General features: G+C 39.3%; 1 protein-coding gene across 10 annotated transcripts in view; it reads left to right on the top strand.

Moving 5' to 3' along the window:
- LOC107863592 (DNA-binding protein SMUBP-2) overlaps positions 1-19622 on the top strand; it is a 55247-nt gene that overhangs the window by 27087 nt on the left and 8538 nt on the right. For 4 of the 10 annotated variants that reach the window (XM_047408398.1, XM_016709586.2, XM_016709587.2 and 1 more), the window contains 4 exons: positions 16870-16955; positions 17207-17279; positions 18399-18452; positions 18650-18907. In XM_047408398.1, the coding sequence (XP_047264354.1) occupies positions 16870-16955; positions 17207-17279; positions 18399-18452; positions 18650-18907 (471 nt within the window). Of the gene's footprint in view, positions 1-16767; positions 16956-17206; positions 17280-18398; positions 18453-18649; positions 18908-19622 lie in introns of all 10 variants that reach the window. The other 6 variants (XM_016709584.2, XM_016709583.2, XM_016709585.2 and 3 more) reach the window with 2 other exon arrangements.

Here is a 19622-nt window from a genome sequence, read left to right as displayed (position 1 = left end):
ACAGTAACTCGAGGAGATGATTGCAGTTGAGTAGTTTGATCAATCAACCTCTTTCTTTAGGAATAAACTTGCAATGGTAGATTATTTTCTAGAATTCCATTACGAAATCCAGATTAAAAGACTCGATGGGTTCATTCGAATTTAGAGACTCGGGTGATTGAAGAAATGGTGATCCGGACAAGGATTTGGCACAACTAGAAATAGACAAATCAAATAGTGACAAGGCCAGAGGTCCCTCTCCGTTCAATGAGCCCCTTGATTGTAATAATGATTCACTCTTCTTATTAAATGTGATATCAGATGAAACAAAGAATTTCTTTGATGATGGTTGATAACACTTGTAGCCTTTTTGAGTTGGAGAATATCTTGTGAAAAGACACTTAAAAGCACGTGGATCTAATGTGCCTCTATTATGAGAATGAATATGGACATAGGCAACACTCTTGAAGATTCCAGCAACCAATTTATTGAAAATTTCAAAATTTGGGAAGAAATTCCTAAAAGTATTAAGAGGGATTTTAAAGTTCAGAATTCTTGATGGTATTCTATTACCAAGGTGTGCAACTGTTAGGACAGCTTCCCCCCAATACTGTTTTGGAACCTTTTTGTGAAACAATAATGATCTAGTAATTTCAAGTATCAAACATTTCTTCTCTCTGCTATTCCATTTGTTGAGTATTGACATATGAAGATTCATGGATAATTCCCTCTTTTTGGAAGAAAACTTTTGATTGAAGTAGTCCTTGCCATTATCAAATTAGAATCTTTTAATTGACACATCAAATTGGGTTTTGATCAGTTAAAAAAGGTGAGAAGAATTTATCTGACATCTGATTTTTGCTTTTAACAAATAGATCCACGTTACTCTTGTACAATCATCAATGAATGACACAAACCATCTACCGCCAGAAATATTAGGAACGGGAGAAGGTTCCCAAATATCACTGCGAATAAGAGAATAGTCTTACATCTTTTGTTACTAATTGGAAAGGAAACACACGTGTGTTTAGTAATTTCATAATTATCACAATGAAAAAACTCAACAATCAAATCTTTAAACAAAGATGGAATCATCAAATGATCACATGGAAGTACGGTTGACCTAACCTACGATGATAAAGCCATACTTTCTCCTTACAACAACAAAAACAACATACCCGGTGTTTTCCACGTAGTGGGGTCTGGGGAGGGTAGAGTGCACGCAGACCATACCACCACCTCAGGTGAAGTAGAGGCTATTTTCGGTAGACCTTCGGCTTAGGACCAATAACAGTATAACAAACACAAAAACATAAATGCATATAAACTAGTACAGTATGCAAAATAAACTAACACCACTAGTCATAAGATAATACTAAAACTATCTGTCCGAAATCATACCGAAATCATAGACATCACTTAACACCATGAACAAGAAACTTTAACCACACAAAGAATGCTCCCCTACTGTTACCGATGCACTCCCACCCCCTAACCCTCTACCCTAATTCGCGTCCTCCAAACCTTCCTATTAAGGGTCATGTCATCCGTAAGCTGTAACTGCTCCATATCATGCCTAATCACCTCTCTCCAATATTTCTGCAGCCTACCTCTACCTCGCCTAAAACCATCCATAGCCAGTGTCTCATACCTCCGAACTGGATCATCAGAGCCCCTCCCCACCATGTGTTCGAACCAACGTGACCTCGCTTCTATCATCTTGTCCTCCACCAAAGCTACCCCCACCTTTTCCCGAATAATCTCATTTCTCACCCTATCTTTCCGGGTATGGCCACATATCCATCACAACATCCTTATCTCCACCACCTTCAACTTTTGGATGTGGGAGTTCTTAACTGACTAACACTTCGCTCCATACAACATAGTCGATCGAACGACCACTCTGTAGAACTTACCTTTAAGCGTCTGAAGCACCTTCTTATCACATAAAACTCCCGAAGTGAGCCTCCATTTCAACCACCCTGCCCCAATATGGTGCGTGACATCTTCGTCAATCTCACCATTTCCTTTAATCATAGACCCCAGATACTTGAAACTCTCCATCTTCTGAATGGCCTGAGAATCCAGCTTCACTACCACGTCAGCCTCCTGCGACACATCACTAAGGTTACACTTTAAGTACTCCATCTTGGTCCCGCTCAATCGAAATCCTTTAGACTCTAGGGTCTTTCTCCAAATCTCCAACTTATCATTGACTCCTTCCCGAGTCTCGTCAATCAGTACCGCATCATTAGCAAATAACATACACCCCAAGGCACCTCTACTTGAATATGTCGGTCAAAACATCCATCACCAACGCAAATAAAAAAGGGCTAAGAGTCTATTCCTGGTGTAGCCCTGTCAAAACCGAAAAGTGCTTTGAATCTCCACCTACCGTCCTCACACGAGTCTTCACGCCATCATACATTTCCTGAATCAACCTAGTGTACGCCACGGGCACCCCTCTAGCCTCTAAGCACCTCCACAGAATCTCCCTCCCTAAGAACTCTGACATATGCCTTCTCAAGATCACTAAACACCATGTGCAAGTCCTTCTTTCTCTCCCGAAACTGCTCCACTAATCTCCTCACAAGGTGAATGACCTCAGTAGTCGAGCGACCTGGCATGAAACTGAAACTGATTCTCAGAGATAGTCACGATCCTTCTTAGCCTCAACTCTACCACCTTTTCTCAAACCTTCATAGTATGATTCAACAACTTGATACCTCTATAGTTGTTGCAACTTTGGATGTCCCTCTTGTTCTTATATAATGGAATCATCGTACTCCACCTCCACTCTTCAGGCATCTTCGCCACCCTAAAAATGATGTTAAACAACCTTGTCAACCACTCCAAACCTGCCCCGCTAGTGCTCTTCCAAAAATCCACTGGAATTTTGTCTAGCCCCATTGCCCTACCCCGACGCATTCTGCGAATAGCCCCCTTGACCTCCTCAACCTTGATATGCCTGCAATAACCATAATCATGACACTTTTTTGAATTCTCCAAGTCCCCCAACACGTAGCTTTTGTCCCCCTCGTCGTTCAAAAATTTATGAGAATAGGACTGCCATCTCTCCCTAATGAGGGCATTCTTAACCAACACTGTACCATCCTCTCCATTAATGCACTTTACTTGGTCAAGGTCACGAGCCCTTCGCTCCCTGGCCTTGGCAAGCCTATACAATTTCTTATCCCCGCCTTTTTCCTCTAGAGCCGCATACAAACTCTCAAAAGCTGCTGTTTTAGCAGCTGTAACCGCTAACTTAACCGTCCTTACCAATCACTTCCAGTCGCGGTGAATAGCGACGAGACGAACCCAACAACAATGAACTCGTAACTCTAATGAGAAGGAGTGCGATGAGTTCGCCGATGATTTTTAGTTCTCATTGCTCTGTGTTCGCCGAAGAGAAACAGTACCGATCGACCGGATTAACTACCCTAGTGATGTTGTTTAGTCACCGGAGAGAAAGAGAAAGAGTAGCGGCCGGTAACAAGAAAGTACTGACCAGTGAAGAGAAGAGAAGAGAGGATTACTGTTGGAGCAGGTCGCCAGGCGTTTTATTTCTTCGAAAATTTACGTTATTTTAATAGTGATAAAGCCATAGTTTCTCTTTATTCGAAATAGTAGATTCAGACAAGAATGAACTAGATAAGACATTCTTAGTTGTATCTTCACCATTGCGGAAATCCAGACAATAAAGGCCTAAGTTGCTAGGACTGGGGTGCGAGTGTCCGATACGGGTACGGATCTAGAGGTCGGATCCTTCATGGTCTCAATTTAAAGATTCGGGGATATGGATCTAGAGATGGATACGAGAGCGGGGATTTGGCAAAAAATAATGTAAATATCTAAAAATAGAGTTATAAAACATAAATTATGAGATATTATATGAAAAACTTGAGGAGAAAATATTGTTCAAGAAGAAAATTTTGGAAAGAGATAAAAAGAAAAGCAATAACATAGAAATTTCTATATACAAGGTATTCCATTTTCTTCAATTTCACCGAGCTTTTGTTTTGATTACAAAATTTCTTAAATTTGTCTGGACTTTTTCCGTCGATTTTGGTCAATGTACCCAAAATTGGTTGACCAGAGCAGGTACAGGTCCCACACCCACACCCATGTCGTGTCGACACGGGTACAACACCGAAAGTGAAGAATTCGAGTAACTTAGATAAAAGCCACCTTTCTCACAAGCCTGCCCAATCATTTCCTCTGTGTTCTGTTCCTGAAATAAACAATATGAAAGGAAGAAAGTTACTTGGCATTTGGAATTTTGGGACATGAAGGACATTTTTAAGTATCATGGACTTACCCAATGGTATGTCTTCTTTTCCAGCTACAGTAACTGAACCATTGGCTATAGTTATTTTTTTATAGCTAGGACAAGGGGAATATGATATAAAGAGATGAGATGAACTGGTTATATGATTAGTTGCCCCAGAATCAACCACTCAATTTGGTGAATGTTTGTCTGAGACAGGGGGAAGAAATACCTGTGAAGGCTAGTGAGCAACTACTTTCTAAAGCTGAGTATCGATTTATTTCATTAGTCTCAGGGCTGCTGGCTATATGTGTTTGCTTTCCATTACTAGTGTTTCCGTTTGAGGTCTACCATTGAGTTTCCAGCACCTCTCTTTGGTATGTCGATACTTTTTGCTGTAGGTGTAGTAAAGATTGTTCCTATTGATTGGCGGTTTGAATGAACCCGCAGGCTTAAAGGTGCTTTCTCGTTGTGGAACTCCAGATTATCTTGGATATGTCCCTTTTGCTACAAAAGCTGATCCTTCATTAATTTGAGCTTCAAGCATAACACTCCTTCGTCCTTCTTCCGTATAATGACCATTGTTTCTTTTAAATATGACATATCTTCTTTTCCTAAGATTTGTACTCGCGCGACATCAAATTCTGCATTTAGTCCTGCAAGAAAGTCATAAATCCTTTCTTTTTCAATAAATCTCTTCAAAATCACAGCATTATCTTTACTACCCATTTGAATGCATTGATAATGATCCTTTTGTTGCCATAACCCTCGTAAATAGTTAGAATATTTAGTGACAGGTCGAGCTCTCTGTTTTGCTGTAGGAAGTTTTAGTTTTATTTCATAGATCTTGGCAGCATCATGTACTTGAGAGTACGTCTCCTTCACTGCATCCCAAATTTCCTTAGCAGTGCTCAAAAACATAACACTATCACTGATCTACAGAAGCATGGAGTTCTACAACCAAGACATCACCCTTGCATCCTGTTCATCCCATGTATCAAACATAGGGTCTTCTTTAGATGGTCCTGAACCTAGAAGATGCCGTAATCTCCCTTTACCCTTTAAAAAGGTAGGAACTAGTTTAGCCCATGTTAGGTAATTTTTTCCAAATCGCCACCTTGCTCGCTTCGGGAGTCTTATGTGATAAGAAGGTGTCCCCGAAGCTTAAAGGTAAGTTCTACTAAGTGGCAGTCCGATCGGCTATGTTGTATGGAACGGAATGTTGGCCAGTTAAGAATTCCCACATCCAAAAGTTGAAGGTGACGGAGATGAGAATGTTGCGATGGATGTATGGACATACCAGGAAAGATAAGGTGAGGAATAAGATTATTTGGAAGAAGGTGGGAGTTGCTTCGGTGGAGGATAAGATATGAAAGGTGAGGTTACTTTGGTTCGAGCACGTGATGAGGAGGGGCTCGGATGCTCCTGTGTGGAGGTGTGAGACACTAGCTATGGATGGTTTCAGGCGGGGTAGAGGTAGACCGAAGAAATATTGGAGGGAGGTGATTAGGCATGATATGGAGCACTTACAACTTTCGGAGGACATGACTCTTGATAGGAAGGTGTGGAGGATGCAGATTAGGGTAGAGGGTTAGGGGGTGAGAGTGCATCGATAACAGTAAGGGAGCATTCTTTCGTGTCTGTAGTTTCTTATTCGTGGTGCTGTGTGATGTCTATGATTTCGGTTGGATAGTTCTTATTATTATCTTGTGGTTGTAGTATTATCTTGTTGCTAGCGGTGTTAGTTTATTTTGCATACTGTACTAGTATGTATGCACTTATCTTTTGTGTTTGTTATACTGTTATCGGTTCTAAGCCGGGGGTCTATCGAAAACAGCCGCTCCCCAGACTTCACTATGTGGGAATACACTGGGTATGATGTTGTTGTTGTATCGGTGAGAGGCTTGAATGTTTTGCAAATCACCAGTTGAAACTATACAGTTATTCTCTACGGTTGCAGAAACATTTCCAGTGACTAGAATATTTGCATCAATACCCTTTTCGGACACGGTTTTTGAAGGGTTTCAATCTTTGGGCAGATACAAATAGAAAAAGACTTTCCAAAACAGGATGAATAAAATAAAATTGGTCAGGAATAAGCCTAAAGCTTTGACACCATGTGGAAAATGATGATTGAATAATTTCATTCATATGCTTCTATGTCATATACATGGCTTTATATACATAGGAGATTGTGGAATAGAATCACTTAAATCCCATGATATCTAGGATAGTACAGAATCATATGTTGTACATAAAGGGAAAGAATCATAAATATGATATTCTAAATTATAATTATCCAAAGATCTTAGAGGATCAGATCTTGAAGTGATGAATATCTTCCTTGAAATCCTCTGTCAGCCAACAATGTAGATACACAATTCAATAATATTCTTTCTCTTGTATTTCTCACAATCTTCTTATATCGACTTAGGCAATCCTCCCCTCATGAACTAGCTTTTGGGGTTGAGTTAGGCGTAAGATCCATTTTTTACCAATAGAAAAGTAAAACTCAAATTCGGTAAGAATATCTAGGCAAAACCCAGTGGAATCTCCCCTTTTCGCCTGGATTTCTTGAGTAAACTTGATTCGCTTTCTTCACATGCATTATCTTCTTCACTGTTGCTTTACATGTTTCAAAATAGAGCCCTTGTGAGTTAAAAGTATTGGAACACTTTTGGGTTAAAAAGTATTTCTAGCCCTTGTAGGTTAAAAGTATTGGAGGCCTTTCGGGTTAAAGAAGCCCATTGCAGGGTTAATAGTGAGCCCTTTACAGTATTAAAAATAAGCCTTTTGCAGGGTTAAAGTGAGCTCTTTGTAGGGTAGTATTTTTTTTTTCTTTTTGAAAAAAAAAAATGTAGTATTAGGATTGTTGTAAATAAGGTTGAGAAAGTGCCTCCACAAATAGTATTTTGGAAAAAATCTTCCTAATCATGAAATTGATCGTAGCTTGATTTGAATTTGCTTCTAACCTGTCTTCAATTCCGTTTAACCATTGGACCATTGACTCTGATACCACTTGTTGGGATCGAAATTGATAGGACGTCATGCATAGGTTAAAAGTTGCAAACCTTCATGATGATAAATCAGATGACAAAAAACCTATAATAAAAATATATTATTGGATATGATTGGTCAATAAATTAAAAACAAAAATCTATTGGGAGAATAATCTTCCCCTAAATAAAACTCATTAAACGACTGACTACATTGTGTTATGATTAAAGAAGAAAAATCTTCAATTTATAGAGACCCAAACTTTTTCTCCAAGAAAGAAATAACCAAATATGGAAGAGTTTTATATTTTTCTTTCAGGATAAGTAAAAACAATTATAGTAATAGTTTTACTTTCCTTAAGTAGAAAAGTAAAACTCAATTTTGGTAAGAAAATTTGGGCAAAAACCCAAACAGTGCACGCAAGCTGGCTCGGATACCAATAACAACAACAACAACAAACCCAGTGTATTCCCACATAGTGGGGGTCTGGGGAGGGTAAGATGTACGCAGTCCATACCACTACCTCCGAAGAAGTAGCAAGGCTGTTTCCGATAGACCTCCGGCTCAAGACACGAGATAATAATCAAATCCGTAATAAAGCATGGAACAAGCAACAACAAACCCATTATATTTCCACATAGTGGGGTCTGGGGGGTAACATGTACGCAGTTCATACCACTACCTCCGGAGAAGTAGAAAGGTTGTTTCCGATAGACAAGCTGGCTTGGATACCACGGTTATAAAAAAAAAAAACACTTATGCCAATCTTTAGAGAAGCCTCAATAAAACTGTATGTATAAATAATTAATGCGTAATGTTCAATCATAGAATCCGAAGACTTTTTTGTTACTGTCCTAAATTTGTACCATAGAGATGATTTACATACTAAAAACAATTGCAATACCTGTGCCTGAAGAAATCTGTAGGGAGTACGGACGGACACGAGATGTCCATGTTTAATGCCTAACCGTTGCTTACTGAAAGTGACATAGTGTTACCTTCTAGCTTCTGGCAATTGGATGTTCAAATGGCTTGTTTTTCTGCAATTTTCTATATCTACTATGACTTCTTGTGTCAGATGTTTGACAGCATGGCTTGTTTTTCTGCAATTTTCTATATCTACTATGATTTCTTGAGTCAGATGTTTGACAGCCTTACTAAATCAGTTCCACTTTAGGCACCTGAAAGTTAAAAGTATTGAGTTGCAAAATTTAAACTATTCATACACGTTTAGGCAATTGCTTTCTCATAAAATGATCAACATTGAGAAGAATTTTCATTGAACTGTTTGATGATAGGGCTATAAGAAGGAAAAGTAAATCATTTGAGCGAATAATTCGAACTGGGTCATTTTTTATTTTTTTGTTCCCATCCACAAATACTGGTAAATTGGGCATTCTTTGTTTCTCATATTTCAAAATATGTGGCTGTAATAAATCAATACTAACTTAATTAAGTGAGAGCACAATGGAAGCAAAGATCCATATAAGCTATATCAACTTAAGCTGCTCGGACTTGGGTGCATCCGTTACTGGTGTAGATCTAGAGGTCGGATCTTTCATGATCTAAAGTTTAAGGTTTGGGGAGTACAAATCCAGGTATGGATACGGGTACGGGGCTTCAACTAAAAATAATTCAAATATCTAAAATATAGAGTTATAAGAGTATGCCTAAACTAGGGTGGATTATTTGGAAGGTAAGGAATGCACGAATTTTGAGAATCTGTAATTATTATTAAGTACAAATGCATTTCTTGAGTTCATTGCACATTCAATAGTGATGTTGACTTCTAAATATCTTTAAAGCACCTTCTGGTAGCGGACTTTTTCATAAAAATATCTTTTCACGGTAAAAATACATATGCCTTAAGTTATAGATTAACCCTAACTTTTGTTTTGATTTCAGAAATCGTTGTATCTATCTCGAATTTCCTAATCAATTTTGGTCAAAGTACCCTAAATTTATTGACCACATTCGGTACAAATCCTACTCCCATATCGTGTCGACACGGGTGCAACGCCGAAAGTAAAAGAGTCCGTGCAACTTAGATATCAACGAATTGGCTTTAATTCTTTGTTGTTTCTGTCAAACTCAACTAGTTTGGGATTGAGGGTAGTTGATTGATTAATTTTTAGAAGATACGACTATTTTAGAATATATTCTACTGCATTTCCCTTGGCTTTCACTTACTTAATATGGACTAAATGAGCATAAGCGGTTTTGATGATTGCAGATGTATGTGCTTGACACTAACTGATACTTTGGGGAGAAATTGACAACTATGCGGGCTTGGGAGAGTCGAGGGAATGTGGATAGGATGTAGGAGACGACTGCCAGTTGATACAAGAACAACCAAGAACACACAAATCAAACACCCAAAACAGTCCACAAGTTCAAGAGAATCGAGGACCCTTTGAGTGACCCCTCTCGGATTCAAGAACAACAAGAATAACACAAAGTATTGTGGTGTTTAACACCTAATTTTCAGCGATCCACAAACTATATTATCAACACAATATGAGAACAACAATATTACATCAACAAGAAACTCACGGGTTACACTAATAACAACAAGAAATCCGAAACTTACAACAACAATACAAGATAGATTGTTAGACCAAATGAAGGGACAATCTTAAGAACCCAAGAATTGTGACTCTCTTGGACCCTTAACACTACCCACGACACAAACCTAACTTTAACGTTGACACAAGAGGGAGTTACCTCCTCTAAACACCAACGTATCAAGCCAACGACGCAACACAAGTGATATCCACACTTGGGCAGCCCTAGTTATGGATTGGTGGCTTTTCCAAGCCCTACAACTAAGGGGTGTTACACTCCTCACACTAGAGAGAGAGAGTTTGTCTTACATCAATAAACAACTAAGTCCTAAAAACCCTATCTTGTTCTATTTATATTACATTACAAAAGAAGACTAATGACTACACTACCCTTAATGAGAGGGGTGGCCATGGAGTGCATTTTGGTCAAAGTGAAGTGACCAAACTTTGACCAAAATGCCCTCAATGAAGATGCCCCAAAAACCGTGAGCTATTTAGTATCCAAAACCGTGAATCCTCAAGTCTTCAATGCTCCAAGCAATTTTCCACTCACGGCCTTGATGAATGGTATGCTCAATAGTAGGCTCAAAATGGGTCTTCCTCGCATATTCTTGTGCCCCCGGGGTGACCAAGTCTTAAGCCTTTAAGTATGGTCTCCAATCATGTCTTCAAAAATTAAGGTGACCATTTGACTTGTATCATCCTCCCCTTCTTGAAAAGGATTCAACCTCGAATCCAAACTTTGCAAGAACAAAGAGAAAACAAACAAGCACCACATCCTCATGACATGAGGGTTAGAGTTAGTACGATAAACAACATCAACATGCCAAGGAGGTACACACTTGAGATATAGCCACACATCCTTGACTTTAATCACGAGGGGCTTAGCAAAAATATTACAAAGGGGTGGTGCCCTAATTGAAAGTAAAGTTCACGCAACACATATAGCAATATCACTCAAACAAGTGGACCGACCAACAACTATCCGTCCTTCACACCCTAAGAAGTTACCGGGGTCAAATGAAAGACGTAACCAAGGACTTAGGTCTTGGCCACTCTCATTGTCCCCTAGGGTGCCATCCTCAAGGTTAAGCAAGCCCTCTTTATTGTCGTTGGAAATATCATGCACAAAAAGAGGGTTGAGAAAGGTGTTCAACAAGCCAACTTCAAATAAAGGGTTCTCATGCATGCACTTACTACTAGTTTCAAAATCCCCACTAGGAATATGCCCAACATAAGAAACACTTAAAAGAAGAAGTAGATGGAATTTCTAAGTACACACCACCTTCTCTTTTAAATGAGCAATCCTCACTTAGACACAAACCACCACGGGCAGCCAAGGGATCACAAGCAAAACCATCTTTACCAAGACAATCATAATTCGGGTTTCCTAAACAATCAAGCACATCAAGGTCTTTTCCATACGATTGATCATTGTCCACATTCTCACTAGTTGTTGGCAACTTATATACCAACGTAGACTCACCTTGTTTTTCACAAGGGTCAACTAGTGTGTGAATACTCTCGCCACTTGGTAATGGAACCTTAGCCAAGTTATAAGTGCTAGCACTAGATGGACACAAATTATTCTCACGCGGAGAATCAATTTCGTCATCTAAAGGATCAACTAGTGCTTGTGTACCTACAACAAGAGTTTGGTCTTCATGTGACCTAACAATACCAAGAGTATCACAAAAGGGAGACTCAAGCACCTCTATCCTAGGCAAAGCCGCAACTACACCCGCTTGGCTCCTACTAGCCACAACACAACATTCTAAGTCCATAGGAGTGTAGGGAATAGTGTTTTTACCTCGTAGCTCACATGAGCTACAGCCTTCCTCTTGAAGTGTGTCCGGGCAACCCACTTGCACCCTTTGACTTACCATACGATCCAACCTTTCATTTGCCATAGCTAGGTCTTGGGACATAGTGTCAAGGTAGGCCAAAATGACATTGGTGGCATTGTTGTCCATGTGTTGAGAGGTTGAAGCTGCAGGTTCCCTTGCAATTGTTCCTAAAAAAAAAGAAAAGAAAAGAACAAGCCTACAAAGCAAAACACAAGTTAGTTCGAAACAACCTCACCACACTCTCACACACTTGAGCTTGATGAGTCGAGGGGTAAGTCAACTCCTTGGTCGGAATGGATTCTTTGTTTGAAGACTCAAGGAAAGTAATGTCCGAACTTGAACCAAGAAGTACTATGATTTTAAAAACGACAAAAGCACAAAAGAAACGTAGACATGAACAATGGATTCAAAGGACTAATTGACAATCTAGTAGGAGTTTACTAGTTTGTTAATTAGTACTAGGATCAATTAAACGAATCGAAGGATCAGCAAATAAGAAACTAAGAAATCTAAAATTTGAGCTTAAATATGTTGTGTGAACAGTAAAACGTGATGACGTGGTAGCATGTAATGGTTGCGGTTTTAGACAAGTTATTTTCCAATTTGGAAGTCTTGGTCAATTTTCAATTTGGGAATTGGGGAATTTGTTTAAGGAGGGAAATTCAAATAAGTCTTGGAGCCTTTTTCAACTTCAAGTTTCAAGACTTGACTTTCTTGTACACCCTTAAAACATGACCCCTTGTATCATGGAAAGTTGTTGGATAGTGGTTGTTAAAATCTTTGGTGGTTGAGAAGTCTTGCATGACTAACAAATTCTTACACCTTTTCCTTCACCTTTTTGGATCAAATAATCACTTTATTTTTAACAAGGTATGAAGGTTATGAAGAACATAAAGAACTATAACAACATTCACCAAGAACAACAACAACAATCTCAAGAACAACCAACAATTTCCACACGGCTCCTCCCAAATCCACAACAACAATATCTTCAACACTTGGTCAAGACAACTACAACTTCAACAAAGATGTTCTTAGGCCACCAATTAACAACAATATCACATGGTCAAGCTTAGAACAACAATTTGAAGACCACACAGCCAAAATAGTCCACCAGAACAATGTTCAACAAGAAGCGGCCTAGTCTTATGTTCACAACAACACTACCAACACTTAAAGCTCAAACTTAGATATAGACTCAATGTGTTAGTGAAGAACAAAACTAACACTTAGAGACAACAAAGACAAGTAAAAATCTTGGTCAATACACAACAAGAACACAATTTTCGACCAAGAACACAAGATGGACAAATTGCTCTTTTTATTGAAATTTTCAGTTTTCAACAATAATTTTTTTTTCTTTTTGAATTTTTCAAGCAAGCTAGCCCAAGATTGATCTTGTGGGAACAAAATCAAGCCATGCTCTGATACCAAATGATTCAAGAACAACCAAGAACACACAGAACAAACACCCAAAACAGTCCACAAGTTCAAGTGAATCGAGGACTCTTTGAGTGACCCCTCTCGGATTCAAGAACAACAACAAGAACACAAACTATTGTGGTGTTTAACACCTAATTTTTAGCGATCCACAATCTATATTATCAACACAATATGAGAACAACAATATTACATCAACAAGAAACACACGGGTTACACTAACAACAACAGGAAATCCAAAACTTACAACAACAATACAAGATAGATGGTTAGACCAAATGAAGGGACAATCTTAAGAACCCAAGAATTGTAACTCTCTTGGACCCTTAACACTACCCACGACATAAACCTAACTCTAATGTTGACACAAGAGGGACGGTACCTCCTCTAAACACCAACGTATCAAGCCAACGATGCAACACAAGTGATATCAACACTTGGGCAGCCTTAGTTACGGATTGATGGCTTTTCCAAACCCTACAACTAAAGGGTGTTACACTCCTCACGGTAGAGAGATAGAGTTTGTCTTACATCAATAAACAACTAAGTCCTAAAAACCCTATCTTGTTCTATTGATATTACATTACAAAAGAAGACAAATGACTACACTACCCTTAATGAGAGGGGTGGCCATGGAGTGCATTTTGCGCAAAGTGAAGTGACCAAAATGCCCTTAATGAAGATGGCCCAAAAACCGTGAGCTATTAAGTGTCCAAAAACGTGAATCCTCAAGTCTTCAATGCTCCAAGCAATATTCCACTTACGGCCTTGATGAATGGTATGCTCAATAGTAGGCTCAAAATGGGTCTTCCTTGCATATTCTTGTGCCCTCGGGGTGACCAAGTCTTGAGCCTTTAAGTGATGGTTTCCAATCATGTCTTCAAAAATTAGGGTGGCCATTTGACTTGTATCATCTGTTGCATCAGGGAGATAGCTAGAAAGGTGTTGGATGTCTCGAGAGGCCGACTTGACAGGCACCAGGGGGATGGGGATTGGTGGTGAAATGATGAAGTTAAAAGGAAGGTGGAGACTAAGAAGGAGGCTTATGCTAAGTTGGTTGAGAGCAATGATGAAGAGCTCAAACAGATGAATAGGAAGGAGTAAGTTAGCCAAAAAAGAGGCTAAGTTAGCGGTTACGACGGCTAAGACAACAACTTTCAAGAGCTTATATGCGGCACTTGAGGAGAAAGGCGGGGATAAGAAGTTGTATAGGCTTTAAGGTTAGGCGTAGGGCTCGTGACCTTGATCGAAGAAGTGCATCAAGGGGGAGGATGACAAAGTATTGATAGAGGACACCCTCATTAGGAAGAGGTGGCAGTCTTATTTTCATAGACATTTGAACGACGAGGGGGACAAAAGCTTGGAGCTGGGGGACTTGGAGCACTCAAAGAGGTCGCGATTATGGTTATTGTAGGCGTATATGTTGAGGAGGTCAAGGGTGCTGTTTGTTGGATGCATAGGGGTAGGGCGATTGGGTCAGATGAGATTTCGGTGAATTTTTGGAAGAGCACTGGCGGGGTAGATATTAAGTTGGTAACAGAGTTGTTTAATATCATTTTCAGGACGACAAAGATGCTCAAAACATGCAGATGGAGTATGATGATCCCATTATATAAGAACAAGGGTTACATTCGGAGTTGCAACAGCTATAGAGATATCAAGTTGTTGACTCATACTATGAATTTTTGGGAAAGGGTGGTAGAGTTGAGGTTGAGAAGGATCGTGACTTTCTGAGAATCAGTTCGGATTCATGTCCGGTCGCTCAACCACCGAGGCTATACATCTCGTGAGGAGATTAGTGAAGCAGTATAGGGAGAGGAAGAAGGATTTACATATGGTGTTCATCGATCTTGAGAAGGTGTACGCAAAGTCCCAAGGAGGTTATGGAGGTGCTTGGAGGTTAGAGGTGTTCCCGTAGCGTACACTAGGTTGATTCAGGATATGTACGGTGGAGCGAAGACTCGTGTGAGGATGGTGGAAGGAGATTCGGAGCACTTTTTGAATTTTGATAGGGTTGCACCATGGATCGACTCAATGTTCAGGAATGCGCTCGCACCGTCGCATAATGCGATGATGTGAAGCGATGCAAGCCTCTCTTGCAGCGTGTGGCTGATGCAAGCGCATCATGTTGATGTTATTTTGGGGTCAATTTTAAATTAAAAAAGTCACTTCGTGTCACTTTTATATTTAGGGTCAATTTTAAATTTTAAAAAATAGTCTATTGCAGTGACTACCACTGCTGCCATTTTTTGAGGTTAACTTTAAAGTCCATCGTTGCGACTTCTTCTTCTTCACTGTGCGGCTACCACTACTTTGACTTCTTCTTCACTGCTTCACTTCAATGATGCCTTCGCATCGCTTCATGCTTCGCGTAATGCGTGATGCAGAGCCTTGTCGCTTTTTTTTCGCATCATGCTTCCCTGAACAATAGATCGACTCTTAGTCCGTTTTTATTCACCTTGGTGATGGATATTTTGATACGACATACTCAAGGGAAGGTGCTTTGGTGTATGTTATTTGCTGATGATGTAGTTTTCATTGATGAAACCCGCGTAGGAGTTAATGAAAAGTTGGAGGTTTGGAAACAAACTCTGGAGTCTAAAGGGTTTAGATTGAGCAGGATCAAGACAAAATACTTGGGAGTGCAAATTTAGTGATTTGATGCATAAGGATGAAGTGGAAGTGAAGTTAGAGTCTCAGGCCATCCCAAAGAGAGATAGTTTCAAATATTTTGGGTCTTTGATTCAGGAGAATGGAGAGATTGATGAGGATGTCACTCACGGTATCGGTGTAGGGTGGTTGAAATGGAGGCTTGCTTCTAGAGTCTTTTTTGATAAGAAGGTGCCTCCTAAGCTTAAAAGCAAGTTCTACAAAGTGACAGTCTGACCGGCTATGTTGTATGGTGCAGAGTGTTAGCCAGTCGAGAGCGCCCACGTCCAAAAGTTGAAGGTGACGGAGATGAGGATGCTGTGATGGATGTGTGGACTTAATAAGAGCGATAGAGTTAGAAATGGGTTTATTTGAGAGAAGGTGGAAGTGGCGTCAGTGTAAGACAAGATGCCAGAACTGAGGTTGAGATGGTTGGACATGTGATGAGGAGGGGCAAGGATGCCCCAATATGGAGGTGTGAGAGGTTGACTATGGATGGCTTCAGGCGAGGTAGAGGTAGCCCTAAGAAATATTAGAGGGAGGTGATTAGACATGACATGGAGCAGTTACAACTTACTGTGGATATGACCCTGGATAGAAAGGTGTGGAGGACGCGAATTAAGACAGAGGGGTAGTGGGTAGGAGTATGTCCTTGTTAGTAGGAAGGAGTGCTTTGTTTATAGTTGTGCTTGTAGTCATAGTGTTATGCGTGTGACTTGTAGTTTCTTGTTCGGTGGTGTTTTCGGATAGATTGTGTATGGTATTACTCTATGGGTGTGTGATTTCTTTATTTATCTATTGACGTGTTATCCCATTTTGTTTGTTGCTTTTCTATTTTTTATATTGTTATTTGTCGTGAGCTGGGGGTATATCGGAAATTGCCTCTCTACTTCGTCCGAGGTAGTGGGTATGGACTGTGTATATATTACTCTCCCCAGATCCCACTTTGTGGGAATATACTGGGTATGTCGGTTGTTGTTGTTGTTGTTGTTGTAACTGATACTCTGTCTCTTAATCTTTTAAGAAAGATGCCATTTCGAAGGCGCTTTCATCCAAGGATGTATTTTTGCTGCATGGGCCTCCTGGAACTGGGAAAACAACCACTGTTGTTGAGATTATTTTGCAGGAAGTCGAACGTGGTTCAAAGATTCTTGCATGTGCTGCTTCAAATATTGCTGTTGATAACATTGTTGAGAGACTTGTTCCACACAGGTAAAATGATCTTTCTTGGTTGATACCTTCTAGTTGACACCTTTCTCCTGAAATTTTAACATTAATGTCCTATTGGAATGAGGTTCATCTTCTTTCGTCATCTTTTCTTGAGAACTGCCGGAAGTTCCAACAGAAAAGATGAAATAATTTTCATTGTCTCTGGTCAGATGGATCTCAAAAGCTCAACTTGAAATGGTCAGGGATGTGCTTCACCTTTCATAAATGGTTTTGTAATATCCATGTTTTGTCAGAGTGAAATTGGTGAGATTGGGACATCCTGCACGTATGCTTCCACAAGTATTGGACAGCGCTCTAGATGCCCAGGTGAGATTTTGCCATTTTCATTTGACAGGAATCTTGTACCATGGAATGTTATCGTGTATGGCGTAAATTTCTGTTTGAACATAGGAGCATAACAATTACATGTCCTTGCTATCTAAGTGCACTGTAGCTAAAAATAGACTAAAGCACCCCAGTTTCATATCATTAGGGGTGTGCATCGGTCGGTTCAGTTCGGTTTTACGTGTTATTGGTTCGGTTTATCGGTTTTTGGTTTTTAAATATGTAAAACCAATAATCAACCAATAAGATATTTTCTTATCGGTTTCGGTTTATCGTTTTTTGGTCCTTAACGGTTCGGTTTTCGGTTTAACCAATAAGAAAACACTTATAAAATAGAAATTGTAACAACTAACATAAAAAAATGAAATCTTAATTACCATCAAAACCTACGCAATGCATTTTAGTTTACAAGAATCTTCAAACTTGAACTGAATGTTAGTTAGGAAAAAAATTGAATCGTAATTGTTGGAAGCTATAAATGTTTCAAGCTTTTTATTACGATAATAGCCGAACTTTATATTGTGCCTTTGTTGCCCTGAATAGGTTAATACTTTGTGAATCACTAATTATGAATTAGTAGTGCATATAATCTATATACATACTCATACCTATATATAGAGAGATAGATAGATAGATAGATAGATAGATGGATAAAGAGAGAGAGATTTAAATATATAACATAAATAGGGATAAAACAATAACTTAGTGTATCTTTATTGGGTTATCGGTTTAACCGATAACCCAATAAGCTAAAACCGATACCGAACCGTTTACCCAATAAAATTTTTTATAAAACCAATAAAAAACCGTTAACCCGATAACCCAATACCAATAACCCAATAAAATTTTTATCAGTTCGGTTTATCGGTCGGTTTGGTTTTTGCACAGCCCTACATATCACCCTTTTTTTGGGGAAGGATTGCCCAGGTAAGGTGGGCCGGCATTCATAATCCCTTTTTCTGTGCCTTTTTACACGAGTTTTTGGCCCTGGAAACAATGATGTGATTCCTTATAAGTTGCTTTTTCTGTGCACATATTGTTTCGTAATGTTCTTTTTTAGTGACTAAGGAATACACTTTATAATCTCTTCTTTCTCAATAGGTTCTACGTGGTGATAATAGTGCTCTTGCAAATGACATCCGCAAGGAGATGAAGGCATGGCATACTCACTTATTGCCACTTAATCTTTAGCTTATGCAAAATTTAAAGGAAGTTAATTCTAAAGTATAAGGATTTCCTTTGGCAGTTCGTATTTTCAAGATAGGTCTATTGATACCCCTTGTTATGCCTACCATGCTAATTCTCTGTTCAACATTTGCATTGTCCCTTTTGTTTCATGATGGATTCTGCAGGCATTGAATGGGAAATTATTAAAAGCTAAAGATAGAAATGCAAAGAGGGACATCAGGCGGGAACTCAAGTCTCTTTCCAGAGAAGAGCGTAAAAGACAGCAGCTAGCAGTAGCAGATGTTATTAAGAATGCAGATGTAGTGCTGACGACATTGACTGGGGCATTGACCAAAAAGCTGGATGGTTTATCATTTGATGTGATTATTATTGATGAAGCTGCTCAGGCACTGGAAATAGCATGCTGGATTGCTTTATTGAAGGTGAACATGCTATCAGTGATGCTTAAACAATCCAATCTATGGATTGATTTTTGCTAGATTTTTTTGTTTATTTTAAGAAAATTGCCAACCACCTCTTTAGGTAACTCCTGTTAGACTATTGCTTTATTTAACATCAACATTCTGTCTATATACGAACTGATGCAGGAGAATTTTTCGCAATTTACATGTAAAAAAGAGTTTCTCTTACACAATAGTATTAGTCAATCCATGTAATTAGCTGACATCCATAGTTCTGGATGTCAGATCTGCGGGTTCAACCAAATGAATAGAACAAAGAATGAAAAAAGAACCTTGGCTAAGTTCTTGAACTTGCCAGTCTATTTTCTGCGTAATAACTTAGGAGTGCCATACATTCCAAAACTCAGCCTACATAACTGGAAGGACCTTTGGTGTTGCCAAAAGAGGTACACCAGAAAGTGCTCGTAGGAAACAAGTGGGTTTTCTGTGGTGCTGCTCGATCTTGCATCTTTTCAAGGACAAGTAATTGACTAGTTTGCATTGTGTTGAAGACTTGTTCATCTGATTGCGATGCTATAATAAAATTAATTGCGCAAGCCTGCTGTGGAATACGTCAGTAATATTCTTGTGGAATGAAGTATCAAAGTCAAAGACCAAACTTTACTTCAGCTCTGTACATAGAGTGACAGCATTATGCAGTGGTTTGCTTCCATGTCATGGAATGATTAGCTATATA

The sequence above is a fragment of the Capsicum annuum genome, chromosome 3 (genome assembly GCF_002878395.1).
Source record: "Capsicum annuum cultivar UCD-10X-F1 chromosome 3, UCD10Xv1.1, whole genome shotgun sequence".
In the NCBI taxonomy this organism is placed as follows: domain Eukaryota; kingdom Viridiplantae; phylum Streptophyta; class Magnoliopsida; order Solanales; family Solanaceae; genus Capsicum; species Capsicum annuum.
The sequence above is the reverse complement of the archived record's forward strand: the minus strand, read 5'-3'. Positions and strand labels throughout refer to the sequence as shown.